This window comes from Lonchura striata, chromosome 5 (assembly GCF_050655825.1).
Source record: "Lonchura striata isolate lonStrDom1 chromosome 5, ASM5065582v1, whole genome shotgun sequence".
Lineage (NCBI taxonomy): Eukaryota > Metazoa > Chordata > Aves > Passeriformes > Estrildidae > Lonchura > Lonchura striata.
The window spans coordinates 3605451-3625537 of record NC_140707.1 but is presented as its reverse complement, the minus strand read 5'-3'; the positions used below and the strand labels follow the sequence as shown (position 1 = coordinate 3625537).

At 49.4% G+C, this 20087-nt stretch overlaps 2 protein-coding genes and 1 long non-coding RNA gene across 3 annotated transcripts; 2 read left to right on the top strand and 1 right to left on the bottom strand.

Moving 5' to 3' along the window:
- Positions 1–104: 104 nt before the first annotated feature.
- Positions 105–3197, bottom strand: LOC146767142 (uncharacterized). Its single transcript, XM_085581126.1, has one exon. The coding sequence runs from the start codon at positions 3081–3083 to the stop codon at positions 2259–2261; it is 825 nt and encodes a 274-aa protein (XP_085437252.1). The 5' UTR covers positions 3084–3197; the 3' UTR covers positions 105–2258.
- Positions 3198–5372: 2175 nt separating this feature from the next.
- On the top strand, positions 5373–14930 carry LOC146767140 (uncharacterized). Its single transcript, XR_014955906.1, has 2 exons — positions 5373–7059; positions 11986–14930. It is a non-coding gene; the product is annotated as an uncharacterized LOC146767140 (long non-coding RNA).
- On the top strand, positions 7186–13922 carry LOC146767141 (uncharacterized). The gene has a single exon (XM_085581103.1). The coding sequence runs from the start codon at positions 7267–7269 to the stop codon at positions 8683–8685; it is 1419 nt and encodes a 472-aa protein (XP_085437229.1). The 5' UTR covers positions 7186–7266; the 3' UTR covers positions 8686–13922.
- Positions 14931–20087: the final 5157 nt, after the last annotated feature.

Here is a 20087-nt window from a genome sequence, read left to right as displayed (position 1 = left end):
CCCTGTGGTGGCTCTCAAGGTGATCTGCTCCATAACCTTGCCAGGCACCGAGGTCAGGCTGACAGGCCTGGAGCTCCCCAGATCCTCCTTCCAGCCCTTCTTGAGGATGGGCTCACACTCGCACCTCCAGTGCTCTGGGACCTCCCTGGTGAGCCAGGACTGATGGCAAATGGTGGGGAACAGCTTGGGGAGCTCATCCACCAGCTCCCTCATCCCCCTAGGATGGATCCCATCTGATCCCATCCACCTGTGAGCATCTGAGTGGCTCAGCAGGTCACCAGCTGCTTCCTCCTGGATTACAGGGGCCTGTTCTGCTCCCTGCACCCATCTACCAGCTCAGGAAAACTCTTGTCCTGAGGAGAATCTCTCCATATATTGAAAATTGAGTCAAACAAGGTGTTAAGTACCTCAGCCTTTCCCTTATCTTTAGTTACTCTATTTTCCACTGCATCCAATGAAGAGTAGAGGTTCTCCTTATATCACATTTTTCTATTAATCGTAGACATGTTTGTTATTATTTTTCACAGAAGTGGCCAGGTTAATCTCTAATTGAAATTTCACCTCTTTCCTTTTCTCTTTCTCTATGATGTAACAACATCCTTAAACACTTGCTAAGTTGCCTGACCTTCTGTCCAAAGTTAATGCTTTCTCTGCTTTCCCCTGAGTTTCCACAAAAGCTCCATGGGCAGTCAGGACAGTGATTTTCCTCACCAGCTCATCTTTTGCCACACTGGGACAGGCTGCTCCATCCTCCTTAAGACTGCTTTCTCAAAATGTGTCCATCGTTCCTGAACCCCTTTGTTTTTAAGGGCTCTTTCCCTTAAAAATTCGGTACATGATTTTGTAGTCCTCAAATCTGCATCCTAAATAGGCCAAAGTCTGCCCTTCCTAATTCTAGTGTGGAAGTTTGGTTGCTGCCCCTCCTTCTTTCAGAGATGTCATGGTTTGACACTGGCACAATGCCAGTGCCCCCATGAAAATGTGATCCCTACCTTGAATGCTGTGAAGTGGAATCTAGAACAGAGCAAAGCAGGCCCAAGCTTAGTAACAGGGGAAAAAAAAAAAATCTTTATTAAGCTACTACTACAAAAGGAAAAAGAAAGGAAAAAAGAAAAAACCACACAAGGATCAAATGAAAACCTTGCAAAACATTCCTCCCCCCACCACCCAACTCCAACAAACCACAGTGAGACATAATCTGGACTCCAATCAGGTTTCCACCCTCCAGACAATCGATACTCAGGCCTTCGAGGGAACAGAGTCTCTCCTGTGCCACAGACCCTCGAAGAAACACAGCTCCACATCCTGTGTTTCCATGTCACACATGGCACCGCCCGGAGAAAAGTTTGCCATGGTGACCCTTCTCCTTTCCATACACAGTGCTCTCAACACTAATGTGTGGATGGACAGACTGCTTTTAGGATTTTTCCTTTCAAGGATGCCCTGCCAAGAGGGGAGAAAACAACAGTTCAGTTTTTCATTGTTTGGGACCACAGTCCTGTTGGAGGGTGCCACGGGAGACAAGACTCATGCTATCATGATCATCAAGTCTCAGTTTATTGTGACAGATTACACAGTTTATATATGTTCGTTAATTAGCTCATACATATTGCAAAAGCAGAGCTCATGATTGGTTGCTATGTGACTTGTACTATTATCTTAAAAGTATCTTTGTGAATGATACTTTCCTGCCCAGCTGGCCTTGCAGTTAGAACAGCTTAGTACCCCTTTGTTCTTCTCTATCTACTTCTACATACCAAGCAGTTTCAATGTCCTGCTTTCTGCACACCATCTACTCTTCAGGGTCATGCAAACTTTGCAGCAGTCACGTAGCCCTCCCTATTTGGATTAATTTTACAGTATCATGTCCCTTGTTGTACAACCATTCCTCTGTCAAGCTCTCTTCATACAGGGAAAACTACATCACCATCAATTGTATCTTCCTGGCCACGTGTTTCCTCCTGCATGGAAAGGACACCCGTCTCCTCAGGGAGAGAGAGAGAGAGTCCCTTTCCTGCCCCTGGCAATGACCTGAGGTGGGAGTGAATATAGTGACAGGGCCATGGCCAGACCCTCATGTTCTTCTATCCCACATCAGGGCATTGGCAGGGGCAGGAAAAGGGACAGGTGTCTTCCCAGCATGGATCACAGGGAACATGGATCACCAGGGCTCTTCCCAACAGGGTCGTCCAATGGCGGATGAAGCTGGAGCAGTACACAAAACTCTTCCTGCAGCTGGGGAATTTTCAGGACTTCCCTTACTGGTGGCTCCGTTGGTGTTTGGTCAAGTCAGAGCTCCGGGTGAAGCTCTTCCCACACTGGGGACACCCGTAGGGCCTCTCCCCAGTGTGGATGCATTGGTGGCTGACAAGGTTGCACTTGTGCTTGAAGCCCTTGCCACAGTTGGGGCAGAGGAAGCGCCTCTCCTCGGAGTGAATCCGCTCATGCCGGAGGAGATCTGAGCTGCTGTGAAACGTCTTCCCACAGGTGAGGCACATGTAGGGCCTCTCCCCGGTGTGGATGCGCTGGTGTGTGACGAGGGTGGAGTTGCGCTTGAATCCCTTCCCACAGTCCGGGCAGTGGAAGGGCCTCTCATCCGTGTGAATGCGCTGGTGTCTGAGGAGATCAGAGCTGCTGTGAAACCTCTTCTGACACTCGGGACACTCGTAGGGCCTCTCCCCGGTGTGGATGTGTTGGTGGATGATGAGGTCGGAGCTCCAGCTGAATCCCTTCCCACACTCCCCACACTCGTAGGGCCATTCCCCAGTGTGGATCATCAGGTGTTGTTTCAGATTGTTGCTCCACCTGAAGCTCTTCCCACACTCCAAGCACTTGTAGGGCTTCTCCCCATTAGGAAGCTTCTCAGAGACCACCAACTCTGAGCTCTGGCTGAAGCTCTGCCCACCTTCCTGGCCCAGAGTGGGTCTTTCCTCCTCAGAGCATCCTGGGCTGGGCTTGCAGCCCCTCCACCTGTGAGATCTCCAGGGATTTTCCTCCCTGTTGGATTCCTGCACCGTGGAGTTGCTCAAAACAGCCTCTTCCCTGAGGTTAGGCTGCAGGGATTTGTCCTTCCTGGTCTCCATCCTCAGCTCCTGCTCTGCGGGAGGAAGGACAAGGAGAGGATGGGATTTGCCTCCGTGCCAGAGGGAAGGGCAGGGAGATCCCCCGAGTGCGTCCCTAGCAGGAGAGCACCGGCAGCGGGGCTGTCCTGCAGCCGGGGGCCAGGCTGGAAGATGGACCAGGAGAGAGTGGGAAAGGGGCACTGACTTCCTCCTCACCTGCCTCGGTGTCCCAGGGCATCTTCCTCTTCCTCGCAACCTTCTTCTCCATCTGGCAAATGTTTTGGTACGGGAAATCCTGTTTTGGGAGGAAAACAAGGGATGAGCACAGTGAGTTTTGTATTGGTTTGAAGGCAAACCAGGGGGAGAGTCTAAGCTGGAATGACAACTGAGTAAGAAAATTAAGATCAAGGCAATGATACAGAAACACTGGCTTAAACTGACAGAGTCAGGATTTAACCTGACACCGCGTTTGGTAGCTGTCAGATGAAATGGTGGCTGCAGTCCAGCTGGAGTGATGAACGTGATTCTGTCAAAGCAGTGATCCTGTAGAAGGGTCTGGTCTTCCTCTGAAGGTCCAGTGGTGCTTATGGAGCTCTTGTCCTCTGGGAATCCAGTAGGCAAGATGGTTGTGGTGTTGCAAATGGTGAGATTATATCCAGGCAGGAATGCTTGGTTCCTCCCCCTGGGCGGAGCATCCCACAATGGGATGATGTAATTTTATCAGTGCTGCAGTGACACTCAATGGCCCATTAACAGAAGATGGCCCTGGAGGGCGTTATCAGGGCTGAGCCATGGAAGAGATAAAGAACACTGCCCCACCTGTTGATAACAGTTTATGGAGATGGGGACTGAAAACACTTTTGGTTACATCTGACATTGTAACCTGAAACAGTGAGGCAATCCCTGCTCGGGGTGGGGGGTGAACACCACCCCCCTTACCCAAACTGGCTCAGGTGTAAAACCCCCACCCTGGGAAGGCCATGCACACAGGGGACAATGTCACACTTGCCCTGCCCCAGGGGAGATCTCTGTCCCTGTCACTCCCTTGCTCTCTCCTCTTTTTCTTTCCATCTCTCTCTACCTCACAATTACTGATCAATAAAATCCACTTTGGATTTGGTCTTGTTAGCACCTTAATTGGGGCAGAGGCATCTCTTTAACAATTTTATTATCCAGAATTGCAACATTATTTTGCAAAGTGAGTTCAGGGCTCTGTTGTCTGACCCCAGGTGCCTTTGACAACAGCATGGTTCTCTCCTCTGAGGAGTTTGTGGCTCTTTCTGGAGGATCTCTTGGAAGCTTGGATGCAGCTTCCTCTGAGTGACTTTTGGGAGAACTTACGAGGAAAATGGCTCTTGTGGGTGGCCAGTGTAAAGAAAATATTTTGTTTTCCTTCTTTGAAAATTCTGTTAAAATCACTGGAGGAAAGGGACCAAATGATACCAGCAAGACTGACAAGGATCATTCACCCCAAAGTGAGGAACACAAGGCTACTTAAATCCTACAAGAAGCCCAGCTCAAGTAGCTGGAGCTGTGCTGGAACTGATGAAATTTGGAATTGCCACAGAATTGCTTCTGTTGTTTGTCTATTCATGTTTGGGATTTATTTGTGTTTCCATCAGAAATGACTTGTGGAAAGAGCAAATCTTCCTCAAGGCATTTTATGGAGGGTTAACTTTGATTTCTGCTGAGTTTGTTTTGTCCAGTGTCCAGGGGATGCTCAAGGGGTCTCTGGTGTTGGTTTGGCCCTAATTTTCTTCTGATTTGTCTTTATCACTTAAAAACACCTGAAAAATGACTAAAAAGAGTATTGACCAGAGATGTCAGAAGTCCCACCATTTTAGAGGTATTTGAGGTGGAATTTACTGTTTGGGAACATATTCTGGAGGATTTGTGGGTTCTTGGGGGATATCTGGTAGTATTCTCCATATCTTTGCACTCCAAAACCCAAAGTGGATTTGTCTGTCACCTCAAAGTGACTCAATCCTACCTCAAAATGGCTGGTTGCCACCTCAGTCCCATGCTAAAATTGCTCAATTCCTCAGCCTCCAGGATGAGATGGGGTTGGAAGGTGATCGGGCAAAGTGAGATCCAAATTTGAGGTTGTGGGATCAGAATTGTGTGGGGCTGGGTGGTTGTGATTTATTTTCATAATAAATAAAACTATCAGAATTACTGATTTCTGTCCCATTCATTTTCTGTCAGTTCTGGTTTGCTTTTCAGAGTGCCGCCTTCTCAGCTGATTTTGTTTGTGTCCTCCTGTCCCAGACTGAAAAGCAAGATGTGTTCTATTTGCCATCTGTATGGCAGTTGTCCTGTGTTAAGTGGGCAGTTTCTCCTTATCTCTTCCACAATCAATCCTCCCTCAGGGGAGACATCTGCTGATAATGGGCTATTGAATGTCACAGCATGACTGATTAGAAATGTGGAGAGTTTTGTGGGTGAATGGCTTCGTGAGAAAGGACATGACTACGTGCAGTTAGTGAAGCAGTAGCTGAAAATTGCACAGTGCAGCAATAGCAGATGTAGCAATAATATCTTATGTCCTTGGCTAAGCTGGTTCCCAACAGTAGAATGGTCAGCAAAAAGATAAATGTAAGGGAAAACAAAGCAAGCTCAGACAGCTCCAAAGGCGGGGTTGACCTGTTTTTAATACACCAATGATGAGCCTAAGTTTTGCAATATGCATGAGCTTCATTATAACGGGTATAAGTGTACATGTGTGCTTGGAATAAACTGAGACTTGTTGACATTATAGAATGGACTTGTCTCCCGTCACTATTTACACAAGGAACACATAAGAAAGGGGCAGGGTGAATGGGGGGAAGAAGGGAAAATTACAAACCCCCGCACTCCTCCTCGTCCTCATCCTCCATTTACTCGTCCTCCTACTCCTCCTCCTCCTCCTCCTCATCCTCGTCCTCCTTGTCCTCCTTGTCATCCTAGTCCTCCCCCTCCTCCTCCACCTCCTTGTCCTGCTCATCCTTATCCTCCTCCTCCTCAATGTCCCCCTACACATCCTCATTCTCATCCTCTTTATCCTCCTATTCCTCCTCCTCCTCCTCCTCATCTTCCTCGTCCTCCTCCTCCTTGTCCTCCTTGTCCTCCTCATCCTTGTCCTTTTCCTCATCCTTGTCCTCCTCCTCATCCTCCTCCTCCTTATCCTCCGCATCCTTATCCTCTGTTAGGAAAATAAGGCCTTTTTGTTCATATAGAGTCTCTCATATTCACAGAATAGAGTTTTAATTAGAGCTTGTACTTGTCTGAACATGTTCTCATCTTGTCAGGCATTCCAGTGTCTATCTCATGCATTCCAGTGACTATCTTTCAAGGTTGACTTCGTTACGAAGTTTTTAGGGAGTTAGAACTGTTTTGAAAAGGCTGCTACTAGACACCCAAACACCTAAGCAAATAGATATGTTTCAAGGATAGTTCCGTTACAGACTTGGCAAAACATGTAAACGTGCCTCGAGATAACATTTCTTGTTTTTGAGGGAATTTCCAGGTCGCAGAGACAACCTTAAAGAAGACCACTGGCGCCATCAAGAGGCAGAGAACGACCACCTAACAACAGGGTGCGCCTGCGCAGAAGAGACACTGGAGCGTCACCAGAGCGTCACACACCCGGAAGAGACAACCCAATAAGTGGGGGGGAAACGGGGAATTAGGCGCGGTAGTTGAAACGGCTGCCGCCCAGCGCGCGCTGGTTTGCTTTCGCTTTCTGCTATTAATAAATCCTTTTAATTGGATTTGACAGCTATTGTGCTCGTTTATAACAATTTGGTGCCGTGACTCGGATCGGGATCTGGGGAACCTCTTTCTGAGAGGGGCGCCACGATTCCGCTCCCTTGAGCGGACTCAGACCGGGGTTTTTTACCCTCATCCCGACCGACGAACCTAAAAGCCTAGAGAGCGAAAGCAAAGAAAGGGAAGCGGGCCCAGGGTACCCCGTAATTTTTGTGCACAAAAGTCCGGACGAAGAGAAGACGCAGGACGCGTGAGTATAAAGGGGATCCGTTCGGGCGGGGTTCGGGATCCCGGAGTACGGCGAGTGTGTGTGTGTGTGAGAGGAGGACTGGCAGCCGGATTCTCCAAGCGAGTGTGGACCCTCAGTACTGCGTTTTCCAGAGCCCGCGAGGGCCTGGGCCACGAACCAGGGGAAGCGATTGTGCTGTCGTGAGTGACTGAAGGTACTCCGGAGGACATGGGGCAGGGGGGAAGCAAGGATAAATCCCCCTCCCCGGTGGGGGTAAAACTTCCCCCAATTCCTAAGGAGAGTCCCTTAGGGTTTATGCTAACAAATTGGGAGCACTTTCCAGGGGCACCTGGAAAGGATAAGGCAAAGATGATACACTATTGCATAGAAGTATGGGGAGGACAAGAGATTTCTAAAGGAGTGTTTTGGCCCGTCTTTGGATCCTCAGAGGACTGGGTAAAGCAACTGTTGAATGGTTGGGTACACGCTAAGCAACCTTCTAACCTTGAGGAGAGTGCCTATGCCCAAGTCTGGATAGAAAAGCCGGAGGTGCTCGTGTTTAAACTCTCGGAGGCTTCAGGGAGAAAGAAAAAGAAGGGGCGAGCGGAAGAAGTAATCATTGCACCCCCGCCCTACATTCCCCCTGCACCAAATGCACCCCCTCCTCCTCCACAATCGGATGAGGAAGAATCAGACTCAGACTCTGATCAACCCTCAGGCTCGCGTGGTCCTCTTACCCGAAGTAAGACGCAAGGCAAACTATTTCCCTTAAGGGAAATGCCGATGGGGGGACCAGAGCCGGGGATTGGATTTATTTCGGTGCCTTTAAGTTCGGGGGATGTTAGAGACTTTAAGAAGGAGATGGGAAATTTGCTAGAAGACCCCTTGGGCGTGGCAGAGCGGGTGGATCAATTTCTAGGTCCTAATATATACACCTGGGAGGAATTACAAGCTATACTTAACATTTTATTCACGGCCGAGGAAAGGAACATGATAAGAGTTGCTGGAATGCGAGCCTGGGATGCCCTGCCCGCGCATGCCCAGCAGCCGGCCGATACCAAATGGCCTCTCCAGAATCCTAATTGGGATAACCAGGATGAGGCTCATAGAGCTAACATGCGGGACTTTCGGACCATATTAATTGATGGCATAAGAGAGTCCGTTCCTAGGGGCCAGAATATAAATAAAGCATTTAACGACCGACAAAAGAAGGATGAAACCCCCACTGAATGGTTAGAGAGGTTAAGGAAAAGTTTCCAGCTGTACTCGGGATTAGACCCGAATAACCCAATGGGACAGGCAATTCTCAAAGTCCAGTTTGTCTCGAAGTCTTGGGATGATATCAGGAGAAAGATACAGAAAATGGATGATTGGCAGGACAGGGATTTAGCAGAATTATTGCGAGAGGCGCAGAAGGTTTATGTCCGCAGAGAGGATGAAAGTCAGAAAAGACAGGTGAAAATGATGGTTGCTGCAGTGAGGGAAAGCAGGCGGGTAGAGGAAGAACAAAAGAGAGTTACTCGGAAAGGGGGGGGTGACAAGGGAAAGGTAGGAGAAAGGGTATGCTATTATTGCGGTAAGAAGGGACATTTCAAGAGGGAGTGCAGGAGGAGGCTAAGGGACGAGGAGGAGTTCAAAATCGAATAGGGGAGTCAGGGGCTCTATTTTATGGGGACCAAGAAACATCAGAAAGAGCCCTTGATAAAATTGAAGGTGGGTCCCCAAGGCCAGGAAATAGATTTCCTGGTCGATACAGGGGCAGAAAGATCTACTATTCAATTTCTGCCTCAGGGCTGTAATTTGTCAAAACAGACAGCCACGGTAATAGGAGCTAAGGGGGAACCTTTTGAAGTACAAATTATCAAAGGGGTGGTGGTGGAATCGGGAACTAAAGTGGGGTTGGGTGACTTCCTATTAGTTCCTGAAGCGGATTACAATTTGTTAGGGAGAGACCTGATTGTTGAATTGGGAGTTCAAATTGAGGTGGTAGAGAAGGAATTAAAGATCAGACTTTGTTCCCTCCGTTTAGAAGATGAAGAGAAAATAAACCCCGAAGTGTGGTATAATCCAGGGACTGTGGGCAAATTAAATATAACCCCATTTACAGTGAAAATCAGAAATCCTGAAATCCCGGTAAGAATAAAACAGTATCCAATTTCACTAGAAGGGAGGAGAGGGTTAAAACCTGAGGTTGAAAGGCTGTTAAACCAAGGACTGCTAGAGCCTTGCATGTCGCCTTTTAACACCCCTATACTCCCGGTAAAAAAGGCAGACGGATCCTATCGGCTGGTGCACGACCTTAGGGAAATTAATAAGCGAACCGTGGCCCGATTCCCAGTAGTGGCGAATCCCTATACTCTTTTAAGCAAACTGGGACCTGAAAATGAGTGGTATAGTGTAATAGACCTGAAGGATGCCTTTTGGGCTTGCCCTCTGGACGAATCCAGCCGAGATTATTTTGCCTTTGAATGGGAGGACCCTGACACGGGGAGGCGACAGCAACTCAGGTGGGCGGTACTTCCACAAGGCTTTACGGAATCACCTAATTTATTCGGGCAAGCCCTGGAACAAATTTTGCAAGACTATAAAACAGACCCAGAGGTAAAGCTAGTTCAGTATGTGGATGATTTGTTAATAGCAGGTAAAGAAGAAGACAAAGTCCGGAAGGAAAGTATTAAACTATTGAATTTCCTGGGACTAAAAGGATTAAAAGTCTCTAAAGCAAAACTACAATTTGTAGAAGAAGAAGTTAGGTACCTGGGACATTATTTGAAAAAGGGAGAAAAGAGAATTGATCCAGATAGAGTACAAGCAATCCTATCTCTGCCCCTACCGCAAAGTAAACGGCAAATTCGTCAGGTATTAGGACTTACAGGATATTGTAGGCAGTGGATTGAGAACTATAGTGGGAAGGCAAGATTTTTGTATCAAAAACTTACCCAAGACGGGCACCTCAAGTGGACAGAGGAGGAAAAATCTAAATTCCAAGAATTAAAAGAAACTCTGGTCCATGCTCCAGTCCTAAGCCTCCCAGATTTAAAGAGGCCCTTCTTTTTATTTGTTAATATCGCAGATGGAGTAACTTATGGAGTACTTACCCAGGACTGGGCGGGGAAAAAGAAACCTATTGCATATCTGTCTAAAATCTTAGACCCTGTAAGCAGGGGATGGCCGGGCTGTTTACAAATAATTGCAGGCTGTGCGGAGTTAGTAGAAGAAGCAAGGAAGATCACCTTTAATGCCACTCTGAAGGTATTAACTCCACATAACATACGGAGTGTAATGCAACAAAAAGCAGACAAATGGATCTCCGACGCCAGGCTCCTAAAATATGAGGGGATTCTATTAGAAACCCCTAATTTCACTTTAGAAACCACCTCATTACAAAATCCAGCCTCCTTCCTCTTCGGAGAGCCCGAAACTGAATCACTGATACATGACTGTGTAATTACTATAGAAGAACAAACCAAAATTAGACCTGACCTGGAGGAAGAAGAATTAGAGACTGGAGAAAAATTGTTTGTTGATGGGTCATCCAGAGTAGTTGAGGGGCAAAGGAGATCAGGATATGCCATAGTGGGGGGGGCTGATTTAAAAGTAATCGAATCTGGACCCCTAGACAAAACATGGTCAGCCCAAGCCTGCGAGATATACGCTATCCTAAGAGCCTTGGAACTATTAAAAGGAAAAGAGGGGACCATCTATACAGATTCTAAATATGGATACGGGGTGGTGCACACTTTTGGAAAATTATGGGAAGAGAGAGGCCTCGTAAATTCACAGGGAAAGGACTTAATCCATCAGAAACTAATAATAGCCCTCCTGAGGGCCTTGAGAGGCCCTACTAGGATAGCAGTGGTCCATTTAAAAGGGCATCAACGGGGAATGGATTACCGGAGTAGGGGTAACAATGCGGCAGACTATGAGGCAAAGAAAGCTGCAATTATCAAGACATTAACCTTAAGTGAGGGAATTAGGAAGGACCTTGTAGATACCCCAAAGAACCCTGGGTCTACTACCCAGGATAAGCTTATATTTACAAGGGAAGAACAAGAGAAGCTTACAAAATTGGGAATAAAAGAGGAATCAGGGAAATGGCTGTTAAAGGATGGGAGGGAGGTTTTACCTAGAGCCATAGCCCAGCGGATGCTCAGTAAATTACACCAGAGAACACACTGGGGCGCTCAAGGACTGGTGGATCACTTTGCCACTCATTATATGACAGTGGGCCTACATGACTTAGCGAAAGGGATTACTAGAAGCTGTCCAACCTGTCTACGAGTAAACAGAAGAAACCTAAGGAAGCTACCCCTGGGTGGGAGGCCAGTGGCAAAGAGGCCCTTTTCAAATTTACAAGTAGACTTTACTGAGCTCCCCAAGATAGGGAGACTAAAATATCTTCTGGTTATAGTGGACCATTTAACACATTATGTAGAAGCAATCCCCACTGCCAGAGAAACAGCTCGGACGGTAACAAAAGCCTTGCTGGAAGAAATAATACCTAGATATGGGGTCCCAGAAACGATAGACTCTGATAAAGGCCCCCATTTCACTTCAAAAATAACACAGATGCTAGCAGAAGCTCTGGGCACAAAATGGGAACAACATACTCCCTGGCATCCACAGAGTTCGGGAAGGGTAGAAAGAATGAATGGGGAAATTAAGAAACAACTCACCAAATTAACACTAGAAACTAAATTATCCTGGATAAAATGTTTGCCGTTGGCATTATTAAATGTTCGAACTCAGCCACGAGCTGATGTAGGACTATCCCCATTTGAAATGCTATATGGGATGCCCTATTCCCTAGAAAAAGTTCAAACCAATCCTAATATTACTGATCAAAGTATTAATAAATACTTAACCATTTTAATGAAATATAAAAAACAGTTATGGGAAAAAGGGATGTGGGCCCAAAGACCACCCCTAGATCTTGTGTTACACCAGGTACAACCCGGCGACTGGGTCCTCATCCGGAGCTGGAAGGAAGATTCGATCACCCCAAAGTGGGACGGACCATACCTGGTTTTAATCACCACTGACTCCGCAGTCCGTACAGCAGAGAAGGGATGGACTCATGCTAGCAGAATAAAGGGGCCAGTGGATCCAACTCGATTTCATACAGCTTCCAAAGAAGCGAGCTGGAAAATTGACGGGAAGCCAGGGGATTTAAAGCTAACAGTAAAGAGAACTTACAAATAATTTTCATGAGCTCTATCAGCTCTAAAGACATTTGGGTTGGAGATAACTGGGAACTGCAAGTACAACTAGTTGGAGAAACAAAACCTCCAGGATACTGTAAACGTCTAGAGGATTCAGCCCAGCAGCCCTTCTATCGGTTCATCCGACTTGAAAAAGAACAGAGACCTTGGGAAGGGGAGGGCCACGCTGAACATCAAAGTATTAGAGTAAGGTGTAGTTGGTTAGATTGTCGTTGTTACCCTTTTGCCTGTTTTTCCTGCAAAATCTGTAAAGGATTGTGGTGGGCTCACTGCAGAAAGGGGAGAGCTCCAAAAAGTGTATGTCAACGCTGCTGGCTGGAGCAGCGCAAATTGACATCTGAAGTACTAAATTACAAGGTTGCCACTCGGGAATTGACTAAAGGATCCCCTGAGTGGTGGGAGGTTTTCGTAAAGGGAATCAACCCTGAATTCCACTGTTACCATTCCAACGAGCCCCTGGGTCCGTTTCTCACGGATATAGTCCAGGTTAAGTGTCGCAAATTAGTTAAAAAACTCAGGTGCGACACTCCACAGTTGAATACAAAAAATTGGATCTCCCGGAGATCAAAGTGGGAGAGAGGGAACGATCCCACCCCTGAAGAATATCTCTGCTGTCGGGAAGATGGCTTGCCCTGTAACTTGTAGCAACCAAGTTGACAGGCGAGACAGAGAGGTAGATAGTGGGGATGAGGGGCCCTCCCAAACCTTGAAAGAGAACGTAAATCATCATGAGTATGAGAATGGTGACAACGGAATGAGGGAAAATGGGAATGTAAAACTGAGCATGATAAGTAACATCCTCCCCTGCAGTGCGTATCACTCAATCCTATGGGTTTTTATGTTTGTATGGTTTCCCCTTCAGAGTGCTACAGCTAACTCACATGAACCCTTTAAATGGACCCTAAGCAGATGGGAAGATCACGATACCCGTCATATTTTACAAACAATAACGGGACCTGGAGCACCGAGCTTCAAAGTTGGAATCTGTGATTTAACTCGGAATTTAAAATGCGGGCGACTGTTAAACTTAACAAGCTTCTATATGTGCCCCGCTTCAAACCCAGGGAAGCAATACTGTAATTACCCCAAACATTATTACTGTGCCTATTGAGGCTGTGAAACAATAGCATCAGCGTGGGCTCCGGGTGGGGGATTAGATAAATATTTAAAGGTAGGACATGGACCAGTAGGATGTAAACGACCACGAGAGTGGCCTTGGACTGGGAAAAACTTACTTGGGAACTGCACCTTTCTTTACCTAAATATCACTCAACCAAGTGATTCTGGGTGGTTAATAGGCAAAACATGGGGGGTTAGGCATTGGATAGAAGGACATGATCCGGGAAATCTGATTCAAATAAAAAAAGAAGTAGCACCGCACGACCCTAGCCCTATAGGCCCAAATCCAATAATAAGCAATGACTTAAAAGAAAGTAATAAAGCCAGAGATAATGTTATAGACAAAGGTAATCAAGAACCTCAGTTATTAGTGCAGAGGTATACAACTTTATGGAAAATCATGCAAGCTACTTTTGGGGTTCTAAATCATACCCATCCTAACCTAACTAAAGGATGTTGGCTTTGCTATATGATAAATCCACCCTTTTATGAAGCTATTGGGATTACATCCGAAGCAAGGGAAATAAATGGTACAAATCCAAAGGAGTGTCTCTGGAAAAAAGAAGGAGATAATGTTCCAGGCATTACCTTGTCCCAAGTTAGTGGGCAAGGAAGATGCGTAGGAAAAATTCCTGCAGATATGCGACACCTCTGCAACACAACAATAAGCATTAACAGAACAGACAAACCTTTTGATTGGCTTATGCCAGCAGTCAATACTAAATGGGTATGTCAACAACTTGGAGTTACACCCTGCCTATCGGTAAAAGCCTTTAATAATTCAGACTTCTGCATTCAAGTTCTAATAATCCCCAGAATCGTATACCACCCAAAAGAATACGTGTTAGAACATCAACAAACCCCTGAACACTACTTGGTTAAGAGAGAACCACTTACAGCACTAACGGTAGCAATCTTGCTCAGCATAGGGGGAGCGGGAGTCGGAACAGGGGTCGCTTCCCTAGTAAGTCAAACCCAAGGTATGAAAGCTCTGCGCACATCTGTAGATGAAGATCTAAGTAGAATAGATAAAGCCATAAGTGAACTAGTTAAATCAGTAAAATCCCTTTCTGAGGTAGTCCTCCAAAACCGAAGGGGATTAGATTTGTTGTTCTTACAGCAAGGGGGACTATGTGTTGCTTTACAAGAAGAATGTTGCGCTTATGTAGACCACACAGGTATTGTAAAAGACACGATGGCTGAGTTACGCAAACAAATAGAACAACGAAAAAGAGAAAGAGAATCCCAGCAAAGTTGGTATGAATCCTGGTTTACATATTCTCCCTGGCTGACCACTCTATTATCCACCCTTGCGGGACCAGTAATTTTACTAATTCTAATACTTACTTTTGGACCATGTATCCTTAGCAAACTTATTACCCTAGTGAAAAATAGGTTAGAAGCTGCACATTTAATGATAGTAAAGCCAAAGTATGAGCCACTTAGCGAAGTAGAGACTGAAGAGTATTTAGAGTTAAGCAAGAAAGAGTTAGAACGCTTTAATGAACAAAAAGGAGGTTAAAATAAAAAGGGGGGATATTGTTAGGAAAATAAGGCCTTTTTGTTCATATAGAGTCTCTCATATTCACAGAATAGAGTTTTAATTAGAGCTTGTACTTGTCTGAACATGTTCTCATCTTGTCAGGCATTCCAGTGTCTATCTCATGCATTCCAGTGTCTATCTCATGCATTCCAGTGACTATCTTTCAAGGTTGACTTCGTTACGAAGTTTTTAGGGAGTTAGAACTGTTTTGAAAAGGCTGCTACTAGACACCCAAACACCTAAGCAAATAGATATGTTTCAAGGATAGTTCCGTTACAGACTTGGCAAAACATGTAAACGTGCCTCGAGATAACATTTCTTGTTTTTGAGGGAATTTCCAGGTCGCAGAGACAACCTTAAAGAAGACCACTGGCGCCATCAAGAGGCAGAGAACGACCACCTAACAACAGGGTGCGCCTGCGCAGAAGAGACACTGGAGCGTCACCAGAGCGTCACACACCCGGAAGAGACAACCCAATAAGTGGGGGGGAAACGGGGAATTAGGCGCGGTAGTTGAAACGGCTGCCGCCCAGCGCGCGCTGGTTTGCTTTCGCTTTCTGCTATTAATAAATCCTTTTAATTGGATTTGACAGCTATTGTGCTCGTTTATAACATCCTCCTCATCCTCCTCATTGTCCACCTCATCCTCATTCTCCTCCTTCTCCTCCTCCTCATCTTCCTCCTGTTCCTCCTCCTCATCCTCCCGATCCTGCTCATCCTCATCCTCCTCGTCCTTCTCCTCCTGGTCCTCCTCATCCTTGTCCTCCTCCTCTTTATTCTCCTCCTTGTCCTCCTCCTCCTCCTGTTCATCTTCTTTCTCCTCCTCCTCTTCCTCGTCCTCATTGTCCTCTGCATCTTCATACTTTTCCTCATCCTCATCCTTCTCCTACTCGTCCTCGTCCTCATCCTTCTTCTCCTCCTCCTCCTCCTCGTTGTCCACCTCCTCCTCAACCTCATAATCCTCCAGGTCCTGGTCCTCTCTCTTCCTCCTTCTATTCCTCCTCTTCATGCTTCTCTGCCTCCTCCTCTTCCTTGTCTTCCTCCTCCTCCCCATCTTCCTTATACTTGCCCTAGTCCTTGTCGTCCTCCTCCTCCTCTTCCTCCTCTTCCTCCTCCCATTTCTCCTCCCCATCCTCATCCTCCTTGTCATTGTCCTCCTCCTCATCCTCCTCATCATCGTCGTTCTTCTCTTCCTCCTCCTCCTCCTCCACGTCCTCCTCCTCGTCCTCCTCCTCATCCTCCTCCTCATTCTCCTTGTCATCTGCATCTTCATCCTTATCCTCATCCTCATCCTTCTCCTCCTCGTCCTACACCTCCTTGTCATTGTCCTCCTCCTCCTCCTCGTCCTAGTCCTCCTCCTTGTCCTCCTCCTGGCCCTCCTCCTCGTCCTCATCGTCCTCCTCGTCGTCCTCGTAGTCCTACTCGTCCTCCTCGTCCTTCTCCTCGTCCTCCGCCTCGTCCTCCTTCTCGTCCTCGTCCTCGTCCTGGTCCTCGTCCTCCTCCTTCTTGTCCTCGTACTCCTCCTCGTCCTCCTCGTCCTCCTTGTCCTCCTCCTCCTCCTCCAAGTAAACTTCATCCACGTCCTTGTCCTCGTCCTCGCCCTCCTCATCCTCCTCCTCATCCTCGTCCTCCCCCTCCTCGTCCTCGTCCTCGTCCTCATCCTCGTCCTCCTCCTCTTCATCCTCATCCTCCTCCTCCTCATCCTCCTTGTCCTTGTCCTCCTCCTCCTCCTCGTCCTCGGCTCCTCCTCCTCATCCTCCTCCTCCGCCTCCTCATCCTCCTCCTCCTCGTCCTCTTCCTCATCCTCATCCTCCACGTCATCCTCGTCCTCATCCTCCTCCTCGTCCTCCTCCTCCTCGTCCTCGTCCTCCTTTTCCTCCTCCTCGCCCTCCTCCTCCTCATCCTCATCCTTCTCGTCATCATCCTCATCCTTCTCCTCGTCCTCCTCGTCCTCCTCCTCCTCCTCCTCGTCCTCCTCCTCCTCCTCCTCGTCTTCCTCCTCCTCCTCCTCCTTGTCCTCCTCCTCCTCATCCTCCTCCTCCTCGTCCTCGTCCTCCTCCTCCTCCTCCTCCTCGTCCTCCTCCTCCTCGTCCTCCTCCTCCTCCTCCTCATCCTCGTCCTTCTCCTCATCCTCCTCCTCCTCGTCCTCCTCCTCCTCGTCCTCCTCCTTGTCCTCCTCCTCCTCGTCCTCCTCCTCCTCGTCCTCCTCCTGGTCCTCGTCCTCCTTTTCCTCCTCCTCGTCCTCCTCATCCTCGTGCTCCTCGTCCTCGTCCTCCTCCTAGTCCTCCTCCTCCTTGTCCTCCTCCTCCTCCTCGTCCTCTTCCTCCTCATCCTCGTGCTCCTCGTCCTCCTCCTCCTCGTCCTCCTCCTCCTCGTCCTCCTCCTCCTCCTCCTTTTGCTCCTCGTCCTCGTCCTCGTCCTCCTCCTCCTCCTCCTCCTCTTCGTCCTCCTCCTCCTGGTCTTCGTCCTCCTCCTCCTCCTCCTCGTCCTCCTCCTCCTCGTCCTCCTCCTGGTCCTCGTCCTCCTTTTCCTCCTCCTCGTCCTCCTCCTCCTCGTCCTCGTCCTTCTCGTCCTCATCCTCATCCTTCTCCTCCTCGTCCTCCTCGTCCTCCTCGTCCTCCTCGTCCTCCTCTTCCTGGTCCTCGTCCTCCTCCTCCTCGTCCTCCTCCTCCTCGTCCTCCTCCTTGTCATCCTCCTCCTCGTCCTCCTCCTCCTCGTCCTCCTCCTGGTCCTCGTCCTCCTTTTCCTCCTCCTCGTCCTCCTCCTCCTCGTCCTCCTCCTCCTCCTCCTCGTCCTCGTCCTCCTCCTTGTCCTCCTCCTCGTCGTCCTCCTCCTCCTCGTCCTCCTCCTCCTGGTCTTCGTCCACCTCCTCCTCCTCCTCGTCCTCCTCCTCGTCCTCCTCCTCCTCGTCCTCCTCCTCCTCTTTGTCCTCCTCCTCCTCCTCCTCTTCTTCCTCCTCCTCGTCCTCCTCCTCCTCGTCCTCGTCCTCCTCCTCCTCGTCCTCCTCCTTCTCGTCTTCCTCCTCCTCCTCCTCCTCCTCCTCCTCCTCCTCGTCCTCGTCCTCCTCCTCCTCGTCCTCATCCTCCTCCTCCTCCTCGTCCTCGTCCTCCGCCTCCTCATCCTCATCCTTTTCTTCCTTTTCCTCATCCTCATCCTCCACGTCCTCCTCGTCCTCATCCTCCTCCTCGTCCTCCTCCTCCTCGTCCTCGTCCTCCTTTTCCTCCTCCTCGTCCTCCTCCTCCTCGTCTTCGTCCTTCTCGTCCTCATCCTCATCCTTCTCCTCCTCGTCCTCCTCGTCCTCCTCGTCCTCCTCTTCCTGGTCCTCCTCCTCCTCATCCTCGTCCTCCTCCTCCTCCTTGTCCACCTCCTCCTCGTCCTCCTCTTACTCGTCCTCCTCCTCGTCCTCCTCGTCCTCGTCCTCCTCCTCCTCGTCCTCCTCCTCATCCACCTCCTCCTCCTCTTCAGCCTCCTCCTCCTCCTCGTCCTCCTCGTCCTCCTCCTCCTCCTCCTCGTCCTCCTCCTCCTCCTCCTTCTGCTCCTCGTCCTCGTCCGCGTCCTCGTCCTCCTCCTCCTCCTCCTCGTCCTCCTCCTGGTCTTCGTCCTCCTCCTCCTCCTCCTCGTCCTCCTCCTCCTCGTCGTCGTCCTCCACCTCCTCCTCCTCCTCGTCCTCCTCCTCGTCCTCCTCCTCCTCGTCCTCCTCCTCCTCGTCCTCCTCCTCCTCGTCCTCGTCCTCCTCCTCCTCGTCCTCCTCCTCCTCGTCTTCGTCCTCCTCCTCCTCGTCCTCCTCCTCCTCGTCCTCCTCCTCCTCCTCGTCCTCCTCGTCCTCCTCATACTCCTCCTCGTCCTCCTCCTCCTCGTCCTCCTCCTCGTCCTCCTCCTCCTCCTCCTCCTCCTCCTCCTCCTCCTCCTCGTCCTCCTCCTCGTCCTCGTCCTCCTCGTCCTCGTCCTCTTCCTCGTCCTCGTCCTCGTCCTCGTCCTCGTCCTCCGCGTCGTCCTCCTCCTCCTCCTCCTCGTCCTCGTCCTCGTCCTCCTCATCCTCGTCCTCTTCCTCCTCATCCTCATCCTCCTCCTCCTCTTCCTCATCCTCATCCTTCACGTCCTCCTCGTCCTCCTCGTCCTCGTCCTCCTCCTCCTACCGCTCCTCCTCCTCCTCCTCCTCCTCTGAGTGTGGTTCTCAGGATTCAATGACTCCAGGATTCCAGGAACCTGGAACTCTGGGATTCCATGGCTCTGTGACCCCATGGATGGATTCATGACTGTCTCCAAGGCCACAAGGGAACGTTGGTGCCAGCGGGAGGGGCTGCAGTGCAGGGGCACCAACAGCTGAGAGGCGACTGCTGCTGCTGCTGCTGCTGCTGCTGCTGCTGCAGCTGCTGCTTGTGGGGGTGCTGCTGGCAGGGGCAGGGCCCTGGTGTGGCTGAGCGTTCCCATCTCAGCCTGTGTGCTCCTGGGAGCTCAGGACAGAGCCAGGACTCACCCAGGTTGGCACTGCACTTGAGGACAGACACAGAGAATGGAAAGTGCCCATGGAGTGGTTCCGAGCAGGTCTGTGGGAAGGAGGAGGGAGGGAGGATGAATCCCCTGCCCAAGGCTGCCAAGGGAAGGCTTTGGGAGGGAAAGCAAGCCTTGACATGACACTAAGTCCTTCAAGGGCTCAGTTGCCCACGCTGGGCAGGATTTCATCGGGCAGAACTGACAGGGCCAGATCCAGGGATGGGGAGGACATTGAGAGGGGCTTCAGGTGAGCAAACATAGCAGTGCTGAGGAACAAGGAGACCATGGCCAGGTGAGGGAGGCAGGTGGAAAAGGCTTTGTGCCGTCCCTGCTCATAAGGGATCCTCAGCACAGCCCTGAAGATCTGCACATAGGAGAAAACAATGAACACAAAACAAGAAAATAATAAACTGCTAGTAACCACAAGAAGCCCAAGTTCCCTGAGGTGTGAATTGGAGCAGGAGAGCTTGAGGATCTGTAGGATATCACAGAAGAATTGGCCCAGGGCATTGCCATGGCACAGGGGCAGGGAAAATGTATTGGCTGTGTGCATGAGAGCATTGAGAAAGGCACTGGCCCAGGCAGCTGCTGCCATGTGGGCACAAGCTCTGCTGCCCAGGAGGGTCTCGTAGTGCAGGGGTTTGCAGATGGACACGTAGCAGTCGTAGCAC

What these genes read in the sequence shown, in the direction of transcription:
- LOC146767142 (XM_085581126.1), bottom strand. Translation starts at nt 3,083, where the DNA reads ATGGAGACCAGGAAGGACAAATCCCTGCAGCCTAACCTCAGGGAAGAG.
- LOC146767141 (XM_085581103.1), top strand. Translation starts at nt 7,267, where the DNA reads ATGGGGCAGGGGGGAAGCAAGGATAAATCCCCCTCCCCGGTGGGGGTA.